The 12,697-nt window shown below is 41.4% G+C and overlaps 1 protein-coding gene across 1 annotated transcript in view; it reads right to left on the reverse strand.

Moving 5' to 3' along the window:
* Nucleotides 1-12,697, reverse strand: part of Nek11 (NIMA related kinase 11) — a 233,011-nt gene that overhangs the window by 50,925 nt on the left and 169,389 nt on the right. The window contains exon 13 of the mRNA XM_036193523.1: nt 8,757-8,817. Coding sequence (XP_036049416.1) covers nt 8,757-8,817 — 61 coding nt within the window. The remainder of the gene's footprint in view (nt 1-8,756; nt 8,818-12,697) is intronic.

A 12,697-nucleotide genomic window follows, 5' to 3' on the forward strand; every position in this document is an offset into this window, starting at 1 on the left:
AAACAAGTTGGAAAACACAGAGACAGCAAGAAATTCAGAGAAAAAAATAAACACTTTGTACATCTAGGGCACATGTGTCTGTGTGTGCTTGCATCAAATATGGCTTTGCACACTTAATTGTTTTTGTGACACCTTTCTTAGCAATGAGTATGTAGCTACCCCATCATTCTACACAGAGCTTTTGTTGAATGTGTATTAGCCACAGTTGCTAAGCATTTATTGTGACTCCAGTTCTCTGCTATTATATGTAACTCTGTGGTAAGTGTTCTTGCATGTGTTTATTTTTTTACACATGAATCTGAGATAAATTTAAGTTTTTAAATAAAGGTTTTCTAGGTCAAAATACTTAATTCTTCCAAGTTAGTATAATGTATATGTGGAAAGAAAAATATATTTCTAAGGTTGTGAATATAAAAATTTGAAGTTGAGGTACTTTTATCAAAACTTTGTTCAATTTACTAAAATGTATCCAACATGAGTGTTTTTGAAGGTCTTAGATAGCAGTGACAGGGTGTCTGTCCCTGGTTCTGAATCCTGGTTGTTCCTGAAGTGTGGTCCCTGGACTAGCAACACCAAGACTAGTTAATAATAACACAATCTCCTGGGCTCCTACTGGGTCAGAACCTCTCAGGGGAGGGTGTGGGATAGCTGTCTAATGGATCTGATGCTCTCCTTAGCACTGTGAGAAGCATACTGGCACTTCCCATTACCCTCTCATGGTGGGTTCACTGTGTTCTGTTTGGATATGGCAACATATCTACCCATCTTCAAGCTCCCTGAAAACACAAACATCAGGCACATCTGATGCCCCCATATGCACCCTAGAATGATTCTGTGCTAACAACTAGTCCAAACATGCTTCAAAATCAAGCGATTTTTAGTTGAGGGTACCTTTCTGCATACTTCTAAGTTTTTGCACTAAACAGTTCAACACTGTGATGGTTAAATCTCGATAGCCAATGTGACTGAATTGAGAGGAGGAGGAGGAGGATCAGAAAGCACACTTCTAGGTGCGTCTGGCATGGCGTTTCCAGAAAGGACGGATAAGTGAGAGAACAAGGACTTCCAGGGAAGGAGTAAGTTGTCCCTGAGTGTGAGCAGCAACCTCCAACGTGCTGGGAACCTGGGTGGAATGAGCGGAGAAGCATATCAGCCAGCACATACACGTTCCACTCCTGAACAGGGGCGTCTACTGTTGTTCTCACAATATAGACTCCAGCATCATCGTCAGCCTTTCCATACAGATTTGCACCAACAACTGTTGAGCTGCTCACAGCCTTCACTTCAGACTGGTGCTAGGTCATCACCCCACCTCCCTTATTCTGAGGTTTCTGGTTTCTTCACTGAAAAACTACTCAGTTCTCAGTCGATAGTCATTGTTCAGCTATCCAGCCTCAAATCATGTAAACCAATCCAATAAACCCATGTATGTATGTTTGTATGTATGTATATGTGTGTATGTATGTACACATGTATGCATGTATGTATGTGTACACATGTACGCATGTATGTATGTATACACATATCTGTCTGTCTGTCTGTATATATGTATGTGCATTTTCTATTTGTTCCATTCCTCTGAAGGACCCTAATGCATAGTACTTTTAAATAACTGGATACATTTGTTTTGCTGACTGAACCACAAATGGTCTCAAGAACAAAGCAATTGGTCTGGTGACTCATAACTACTAGAAGAAGAGCTTACTGTTCTCCCTTGAGAGCCAGCACAGCCCAATTGGCCAGGTTAACCTCCTGATTCACAAGGGTAACTGTGAGTCAGGAACTGCCACAGTCAGATGACCCAGAGGCATCACTGGACCACCTCCAGGGCTGAGATGGATGCCAGGCGATCTGTATTCCAACTCCTCTCCTAAGCTGGATGCTGTGGACATCCAGTCTCAGCTGAGCACTTAGCTGGGCAGACCCTGGAGCTTTGGCTTTGGTTCTGCTGGCAGGCACTCCATGTTGGGCATGCCCCTGCCACTGCTGTGGTCCCCTGTGTGAGAGAGAACCTAGCATGGACACTCACTTCATTGTGTCAATCTGCTATTACTGCATGAAGCACCTGCTCCCTCTACAGCCAGCAGCATGGGAAGTACACAAGAAACTAGCTAGCATCACATTGGCCTTGGTTTCTGCAGAAGCCAGAAGAGCACAAGCTACCATAAAATAATGCAAGGTTTCTCCCAGTCTTCCTACCGAGATTCTTTGCTATTTTCTAAGTTCTCTCTTGTCAACAACAAAAGTCCTCGCTGTAGCAAATACTTGACATTTTTGGCTTCACATTATTCCCCAACAGTGGCTTAGGGAAGGAAGACACTATTACTTTAGGGAATAAATTAAGCTAATTCAGCAAGATGGCTCAAAGGATGAAGGCACTTACTACCACACAAGCCTGGAGACCCGAGTTTGATCCACAGAACTCAAGTAAAGGTGGAGGGGAAAAAACTGTCCACAAATTACCCTTGGTCCCCCACATGTGCTCTGTGGCATGTGCCCACCCATGCAATAGCAAGAAATACATTTTTAAAAGAATGAAGATTCTCTACCTGGATTTCCCATGATAGTCACAGGCTTGATGATTCTGGCAAAAGAACAAACAGGACTGTTCTCTGGTCATGACACAGGCTGCCTGTCCCCTGTCCCTGAGCCATCTAGATAGGGATTGTGCTTCCTCCATTTACTCTGCAGCATCATGATTATCGGGACAAAGTTCACAAGCATTTGCAGCACACACATTCCAACTGCAGAGGTTTTGTTTTTGTTTTTGTTTTTTTAAGTGATTGCACTCGGGAAAATGGCCACTGCTTATACTTGGGGCTGTGCCTCATTTTCTGCTCTTTCTGTTCCTCTTCCTCTTTCCTAATCCCACCTAGATTCATTCAGTCTCCAGGTCACAGATGAGACTTGCTTCCCTTTCCCTGTGGAAAAAACTGAGGACAATCTGGGTCGTGTGGGTACTTTCATTGAGGGTAATAATTCGTCTTCCGTGTCTGAAGAAACACTGGTGTTCCATGTAAGGACCGGCTAGGTGCTCTCTGGACACTTACTGGTGTTTCGTGTAAGAAGAAGGACCTGCTGGGTGTTCTCTGGTATTGCTATAAGGTTTGTACTGTTGTAAATTACCCCAAATCTAGTGCATTATACAATCCTTGAACCTGCCAGACCTCCCTGGACTAAAGAAGAGATTACTTTCATTGTTTCTTTAATGACAGAGAAGAACCCAAAGTGCCGAAAGTAGTCAGTTTCTTATATATAATGAGGATGGTTTTGTGAGTTCCCTCGATGGACTGGTTATTTCAGAAGCACATGCTTCCATCATCGTAATGCCTATAGCTATAAATCAAAGCTCCTCCCTTATGAGTAACATCCACTGAACAGACTAAGGTGTTGTTTGTTTCTAGGTGTGGGGTAGAGATATTTCTCAGTGCATAAGAGTGCTTATTGTGTAAGCACGAGGACCTGAAATTCACAGCTCTCGGGGTAAGAGACAAGAATTGTTAGGGGCTCGTTGGTTGCCAGCCCAGATGGAGATTTAGTGAGAAACCCTGGCTCAAAAGAATAGGGCAAAGGTTGATAGTGCAAGGCACCTGACATCCTCCTCTGACCTCACATGCATGTGTGTTCATATACCACATACACATACACTGTGATGGATAATCTCCATTGTCAATGTGACACACCTGGCAAAAAGGAAACCCAATTGAGAACATGCCTGTGTCAGATTGGCTTGTAGGCATGTTTGTGTGGCATTTTCTTGATTGTGGATTGATGTGGGAGGGTCCAGCTCACTCAGGGCAGTGCCACCTGGGGCAGGTGATCCTGGGAGAAAGACTGTAAGACCAGAGGACTAGAAAGTCTAGAATGTCTCATAACATGACAGGGAAGCTGCATCTATAATATCATACATCTGCCTAAACAAGACCTGAACAATGGCAATATCAATAGACATGATAACGTGAAAGGGGCTTATTTTTACTGCACCCCTTAATTGGTTATCCAACACCAAGTGGTCTGACTTAAAACATACGTGCAAGCAACCCTAATCAGACTCAGCAGCTTGTATTTATATATTTACATGTTTATACTTACATGTAACTAACAAAGAAAAAGTGACCATGAATTTGAGGGAGAGCAGGGGTGTGTATATAGGCACTGGAGGGAGGAAGGGAAGAGGGAAAATTATGTAATTACATTTTAAATGCTTTTTTATTAAAAAAGAGAAAGGTCGATGACCATGAATGTGGAATCTAGCCAATAAATAGCTTTTATCCATGGTTCCTGACTATTCTTGCTTGAGTTCCTGACTGGCTTCCCTCAATGGTGGACTGTGATCAGAATGGGTGAGCCAAATACACCCTTTCCTCCCCAGGTTGTTTTACCACAACAGCAGAGACACACCATAAGCAAACACACAGGAATTTACCAGTGATGAGAAGTAATTTTATACAGCAAACAGTTTAGCAGTTTATTTGTATCGAACTCTGAAATGCCTTATAACTACTTTCTGCAGATGCTAGGGCACTCTAATGCAGGAACACCCAGCTTTGATGAACTTAATCAGCCTTGCAATTAGAGAACTTGGAGATAGGCTATTAGAACTTTGGAGTGTATGTAACTTTTCTCTGACAATCTAATTTAAACAAGAAGTTTAAATGATCTCGAGGCTTGCCTGGTCTACATAGCAAGTTCCAGGACAACCAGGGCTACATAGAGAGACCCTGTCTCAAACAAACAAACATTTAAGTTTACTATAATTTTAGTAATCAAGGTGTCCAAATGTCTTATTCCAGGCTTAAGAGCAAGTTCACTAGAGGAAAGAAACAGAATTGGTCTCCACATTCCAATGCTTTGATGATGATTTTAATTGTACATATTTATGTAAATTACTATAGCTGCTACAGGGAATAGTATGCAAGCACCTCAAAAAACTAAAAATGGTTATGATCCAGCTATTTCACTTCTGGGTGTATATCCAAAGGAAATGCAATCAGTGTATCAAAGGAATACCTGCAAGCTCATGTTTATTCCTATGTTCATTTGAAAAGTGACATGGGGCTGGAGAGATGGCTCCATGGTTTAGAGCACGGGCTGCTCTTGCAGAGGACCAGGGTTTCATTCATAGCACTCATATGGCTGCTCACACCATCCCTAACTCTAGTTCTGAGTGATCTGACACCTTTTCTGGCCTTGGTAGGCACCAGCACACACATGGTACACAGACATACATGCAGGCCAAACATCCATATACATAAAATGATTTAAAAATTTAAGTTAACTTATATGAATTCATGTATATAGTACTTTTAAAAGTCAAAATTAACAATTTGAAGAAAACAATTTTCTAACTAACGTGTGAGTTCTACTCCTTCAAATCAGCTATATTCAACATCTCTGCTTCTTATTGTTTGCTCTTTTTTTCTGTATCACATGTTTATTTTAGTTTCCTGTTTTATACGATCTATGAACCTTCTACTCTTCATTGGGGAATTTGAATTTTGCTTTTTCTTTGTCCATCTTTGTCTCTCTGTTCCATTCTCTCTCTCCCCCCTTCTTTTTTCTCTCTCTTTCCTCTACATTGCCAATAAAGTTATACCAAAAATTTTAAATAATCAAAATTTTAAATCATTATGACCAAATAAATGTCATACACACAATGTTTGTAGGTTATATTTCCTTTCTAAGTTTTTTGTTTGTTTTGTTTTTCCAGGAGTTAATAATTGTCTTGGTATTTTTACATTGCTTTGTTTTCTGGCTACTTCTCTCTAATCCATCTCCAAACTCTCATAATAGCCAGATTCAGTGGGTTATCATTAGTTCCACATCTCTTCGGCACATGCCCATTCCGCCTTGAAGTCCTCTGGCCCAGGCCAGTTGAATGCCTTGTTCTCCAGGTCTGTTGCTTGGTTGCCATCTGGAGACCTTCCTTTACTATCACCCCCTGAAGCCCTGTGTTCTTTTGTGTTGCCCCCCTATCACCTGTAGCTCCTGCCTTACTCTTTCTTGATCAACCTCTATATTTTCATATAGCGTGATTTCTAGGAACTTCCTTTAAAAAGTCATGAGACATAGATATTTTTGAGACATGTTTTGAAGTTGTATGTTTGGAAGTGGCTCTATTCCTCTCTCATGCATGATGGCAGTGGTTTGGATAGATTTTTTTTTTTTTTTAGATCTATACTTGATTAGTGGTTGAGAAGATAAAAAAATTCTAGGCTCAAATTATCTTCTAGCCTCTGGTATTATTGAAAAATTGAGAAACCATTATTTTTCTGATATTCTATACATGATCTGTCTTATTCTCTCTAGACCTATCAATTTGTTCTTTTCTATTCTTCCTGAAATTTCTTTAATTAAATTCTAAATCACTTTGATTGATTTTTTTCTTATTGCTTATTTCATTCTGTAAATTATTCTTAATTCTAGTGAATTTTCCTTCCTGCTTTTGAATTATAATTTTAATAGATTTTTATTATTTTGTGGATATTCCTTTCTGTTTGTTTCTATAGGGTCCTCTAACATCTTTTAAAAATTTAGTGATAGGATAATTTTCCTTTCTTCCTTACATTGTTTGCTGAGGATTTTGTGTGTTTTGTCTTGATGTTTCTCCTGTTTGGTAGATATGAGGAGCATTATATATGTGGGATATAAGGAACGCACATATTCCACCTGACTGTGTATTCGAATCTAAGTGCTAAACATCACAAGCCATGTTAAGCTCTTTCTGTAAATTTGGGCTTGTCAACTGGCAGGTCTGCTTGTTGCCATTTTGTTGAGAGGATATCCACATTCAGAAGAACCTTAGTCCAGTAAGTGCTCTGAGTGATGTCCTCGGAATGGATCCATTGTGCTCTGCCAGTGTTGGAAGGAGGTAAGTGAAGCGGTGTTTGAGGTTTTCAATAATCAGCACTGAGCTTGCCTCTGTTTCATCACATCTGTGATGCGGGTAAATGATGTATGCTTTTTGTGTCCCTAAATTCAGAGCTGCTGTCACTTAATGCCCCCATAAAATCTAGTGCCTTACTGTGGGAAGGAGTTCCTGGCAGTTTTAATGGGTGGGGGGAGGGGGAAGAGGACCTGGAGTCTATTGTTCTTCATTTACACTGTCAACCAATCCTCTCTGCCCACATCCTGCTCTCAGAGTAACTGAGGCTAAATCCTGAGTCTTCCTGGGCTTCTTCGGGATCAGCTGGCTTGCTTCTCCACACTAAAGGTATTCCCCCTCCCTCTCACACACATTTTAGGAGCTTAGCTTTCAGAGTTCCTTGCTTTCTAAATCAGTCACCACTCATCCATTTACTTTCTAACTTCTCAAATTCACCAACACCTTTCTTCTACTTTTTTTTTCCCTCTAGGTTCATGTCAGCTTTATCTCTTGACATGTGTCATCTTAGTGGGGCTCCAGGCAGAGATCTTACACACTCCCCATGCTTGTTTCTATAAAATTATATAGCCTAGAATTGAAATTAGACATCACCTACACAATCCAGGTTACGTTTTTGTAGAGGGGTCTGTCTTTTTCAAGACACAATTTTAGGTAGAAAAGCCAAATTGTAAAACAGGTAAGAGTGGAACTCTTTTGGTTGCAGCGGGTAAACTAACAAGGTTTGCATCTGATTGCTCCTAAAATAACTGAAAATGCTTGCTAGGGCCTCCTTTTAACCAGACACAGTATGAGTTTCTGGAAAAACACAGGAGAAATGTAGCCTCTAAGCCACGCAGCTCAGTGCACACCCCTTTGCCAAAACCTGCCTGAGAAATCTGATTTGAAGATTTCTCATCTAACTGAGATACAGAGGAAAAATGATTTGGCCAAGGGCAGCCTCCCTGTTCCTCTAGACCATTCCCAGGAGTGAGGTCCCCTTAACAAGTATTGCTGACATGCAGGAAATCAGATCACAGGGTGGTGGCCAGGAAGGAAAGGTCAAAGAGTTGTTTGTAGCTATGGCTTTGTGCCTAGAGATGGAGCTAAAGCTAAAAAAGGTTATATATTATGCAGAAAGCTCCTAACCAATAGTGGTGACTGTTTCCCTACAGAAAAATGTCATTGTTGATCTCTATATTCTTGCCATCTCCTTTGAAGATACTGCTTTTGTTTTTATAATTAAAATCCCTAAAACACTAACTCAAAATTTGAAAGGAAAAAACCTCAGTGGTTTTCATCTAGGATCTTAAAGAACTCTTTGTGGAAAATCTATTGTTGAATGCTGAAAGTTATCACAGCTGGGCTTTTTGAATTAAAAAAAAATAAAAGAAGCAAAAAAAAATAGGGTTTTATCACTGAAGCACAGCAATCCTATTTATCGAGACTGACAACGCTAAAGACATTTCAGCTTTGTTTTTCAGACCAAATCTCTTCCAATAACTGACTGACCTTCAGAGTGACAGGCCTTTCAGCTTCACTGAGTGTAATCTGCTTTGGTAGGTTCAGCTGGACAGGGAGATTCCTTTTCCAGGGACTCTAAACCTATTATGCACTGCCAGGCTACCATTTTGATCATAAAGGACTACCAAATGTCATTGACTTCATCCTTGGAGACTGGAAGTCACTTGTAATAATAATAAAGGGTTCTTCCTCGAGTGTCCTAGCTCTTATGCTAGACCCTTTGGTCTCTATTGGCCTCAGCCTCCTTCTCTGTAAAATGCAGAAAGTGATCAGAATATCCGTGAGGTTCCTCCACAGCTTTCTACTCCTTGGCTATGCTAGTAGAAGCATAAAGATCACTACAGTTTGGAATCTGAAGAAGCTGGCTTACCTTGAGAGGTACAACCCAGGACGTTTTCCAAACACCCAACCAGGGCTTCAATATCACTGTCCTGTCAATGCAAGAAGAATGTTTAATGACAGAAACATGTTTACACTACATTTAGACACAGTACATACATTGAATCATTTGCAAAGTTATTTTACAAGGTGGCTCTACTTTTTAAAGAAAGTGACCAGTGTCTATATATATATATATATATATATATATATATATATATATATATATATATATACCTAAGCCTTTGTATCTGTGTAAATGTACGTCCACTAGTCTGTATATTACTTTCTTGTTCTCGCTGATGGGAAGAATGGATGCTAACGCTGTCAGCAGTGGGCCTTGGTGTGTTTGGTTTTGGGGGTGTGAGGCAAGTGCTCCACACTGAGCTTATACCCAAACCATACCAGTGGTTTCAACCCAAATGCAAGTATATGAGAGCTCTGATTTCATCTTTTGTTTTGTGCTTTCCAAATTCTCCATACTAATCAAATATTATTTAAATCTTCCAATACATTAAATGCTACAATAATCAAAACCAAGATTTTATTAATCAATAGTACAGCAGGAATCAAGGGAATTTTTTTCTACATCTTTGGAAATCTGTGACCTTCAAGGAGTCATACATCAAATAATTATCCTCCTCATTTACCTCAGTCCTCAAGGAAAGCCAGCTATCTCCCACGAGGGTTGGGGAGATTTCAGTACTATACTGGATAACAAATATTGTCTTTGATGCAAAATAAATATGTGTTCTCCACCCAGCAGGCTGCAAATAATCCAAAATAGCATCTAACAATCTGGGAAAATGGAACCTCTTAATTATTTCCAGGTTTATGGCTACTTTGAGGGGAATTAATCATTTATGGATCACCTGCTCCTCCATTTCAAGTCAAGCAAACACTTCCTTTTGTAGCAATTGTCTGTAGATCCTAGGAAAAGCCACAAAAGTGTGGTGGGCTATTCTAACACATTCCTTAAGCATGTAGGATTTCATCTTCTAACATTCTATGGAGTGCATGCAGCTACTTTTCATGCATGTTGTAAAACTCAGCAGCATCTCCTGCTCGGAATGTATAGAAAAGGCAGTGAGGAGGGATTGCCTGGTCAGTGCTGGTCAGTGAGGTCAAATACCTAAGATCCTCGCTCACTGGCCCAGGAATAGGGAGGGAAGTTTCAGGCACAGAAATCAAAGAAGGCCAAACAGATCCTTCCTTCTGTACCCTTGGGGAACAACCTTGAGTCATAGACTCTCCAGGGAGGCATCCTTTGCTAGAGGGGGCACTATTTGCATATGCTGATGATGATATCAACCAAGGAAGTTGGGGTTCTAAGCCTGGTCCCTCTACCAGATGTACTGGCCCCAGCCAGGGGCTTGACTTCCCAGTGATTAGCTTATTTGTTTTAAATATATATGAGTGTTTTGCCTGCACATGTGTGCCTGGTGCCTGAGGGTAGTGGATCCCAAGACTGGAGTCACACATTGTTGTAGCCATCATGTGGGGGCTGAACCTGGGTCCTCCACAAGAACAGCCAGTGCTCTTAACCACTGAGCCATCTCTCCAGACCTACAGTTCTTAGTTTTTGCATCTGTGGAAATTAGGGGGGGTTGTGGTCCATTTGGACTGATGTGGTGTGTGTGTGTGTGTGTGTGTGTGTGTGTGTGTGTGTGTGTGTAGGCCAGGAAATTCAAGATTGTGGCACTGATGGATTTGGTTGCTAGAGTGGTCCTATTTCTGGTTCATAGATAACACCTTGTGTATTCACACAAAGGGATAGACTTTCCTTGAGTTTACTTTATAAGGTCATAATCTACTTATGAAGGCAGAACCTCAGGACATAATCAACCCCCACGGCTAATACCTAAAACCATCTCTTTGGTGATTATATCTGAGGGAGACCCAAATATGCAGACCACAGCCTGAGTCAACTGACAGTCAAGGAGCCTCCCAGCTCAAAACCTCTGTTCTTCTGACTAAAGATGGACAGTGAGGAGAATAGGCCATTTTACAAACATTGCTGCAAGAGTCCCTTCCATCCCTGTGTTCCCACACTGTTCCTCACACCAACAGGTGGGGGCTCTTTCCCTGCCTCTGGATCTAAATTGGCCCTGGAGCTTGCTTCTCCCCACAGAACATAACAGAAGTGGCGATGGATGACTTAGGACTGGACCTTGAGAAACCATACACCATAGAAGGTCAGCAACCATGCTCTGCTGTCAGAGGATCTCGTGGCCAGAGGCTCCAGAGCATGAGAAGTCATGGAAGAAAACAATGGCCCCAGCCAACAGCAAGAATTGTGAGTCATACTACCTTGGACCAGTTAAACTCCCAGCTGGCAGCAACAATGTGGGTGACTGAACAGCACACAGAGTAGAACTATTCAATGAGCACAGAAGACACACAAAATCAACCTGGAGAGATATCACAGTGGTAAAGGGCTTGCACTATAAATATGGGGACCTGAATTTGGAGTCCCAGCATAGAAAAGGAAGGTGCAGCAATGTGCACCTGTAATCTCAGTGCTGTGGAGGCAGAAATGAGGAGATGCCTGGGCTGCCATCCATCTAATCTAGCTAAACTGGTGAGATCCAGGTTCAGGGAGAGATTCTGTATCAAAAAAAAAAAAAAAAGAGGTGGAAAGTTCAAGGAAAACACTCAATGTCAACATCTGGCCTCCACAAGCACATGTACACACACACACACACACACACACACACACACACACACACACATTTTGAGAAATAATAAACCATTGCTTTAATCCACTAATTTTTGGTGTTGCTATTTTACATAGAAAAGAATCATTGACATGCTGAACAACTGAGGTTAACTGATCAAGTGCTTTACATTTTTAAATCCCTAAAACGTATCACAGCCCCTGGCTCATGAAAACTATCAAGTGCACATCGGTGCACTTCTCCTGATTCTGCGATGCACAAGGAGGGGATGGCATCAACCCTGGGGTAGACACCTATCTCCAGATAGATACCAGGGCTCCCACCACTCAAAGTCTGCTAGCGCTGGATAGCCACGCATTGAACCCATTCAATGTGGCTCATATGTGCATGTGTTTAGAACTTATCACATAGGGATTAGATAAGCTATCAGGGAGCCCATCCCTGGAGAAAACCGATTTCCTCATCTCAGCAGCCACTGATTGTACTTCAGATTTTATAGAAGAGTTTCAAAGTCTCCCTGAAAACACCCACGTATCCTTCGTCCCAGTGCCGATATTTTCTTATGTGTACTTTATCACTCCCCCATCTAAGTATTCACAAAGACATTCCTCAAGCTCAGTACTACTGATATTTGGGACCAGATAATTCTAATATACTGTATGATGTTCAGCAGCACCTGTGGCCTCAAACCAAAAAAAGTCAGTAGGATTTTGTTATAACACCTCCCTCCCTAACATGCATTGTAAAGACCTAAAATAGCATAAGGCACTGTAAACTTCCTCCATATGGGACAAAATCTGTCCTGGTTGAGGTCTATTAATCAATTAGCCAACTAATCGTTCACTCGATTGATCTACCTATCTATCTATATTTTGACATATTTAGTTGTTTTCCCCCTGCTGGCCAAATCTCAAATAATTTGAGGATCAGGAAAAAATACAGCAGCATCTTCCAAGCCAAACAGCCTCTTCAGGAGTCTGTCTGTGCCTACTTGCAAAAGCTCATCACAGTTGGGTTTCTTTACTGTTGACCTTCCCTCACAGGGGTGAGAAGGGTGGTCAGGGGATCCTCACTGGAGTTATCTAACCATCCCAGTCAGGTTTCTGTCATTGTTATAAACACCATGACCAAAAGCAATTTAGGGGGGGAAAGGGTTTGATCAGCTTACCATTCATAGTCCACCACTGAAGCTAGGGTAGGAACCTGGAGGCAGGAACTGAAGCAGAACTACTGAAGAACTTTGCTTATTGGCTTG

The sequence above is a fragment of the Onychomys torridus genome, chromosome 7, assembly GCF_903995425.1.
Source record: "Onychomys torridus chromosome 7, mOncTor1.1, whole genome shotgun sequence".
In the NCBI taxonomy this organism is placed as follows: domain Eukaryota; kingdom Metazoa; phylum Chordata; class Mammalia; order Rodentia; family Cricetidae; genus Onychomys; species Onychomys torridus.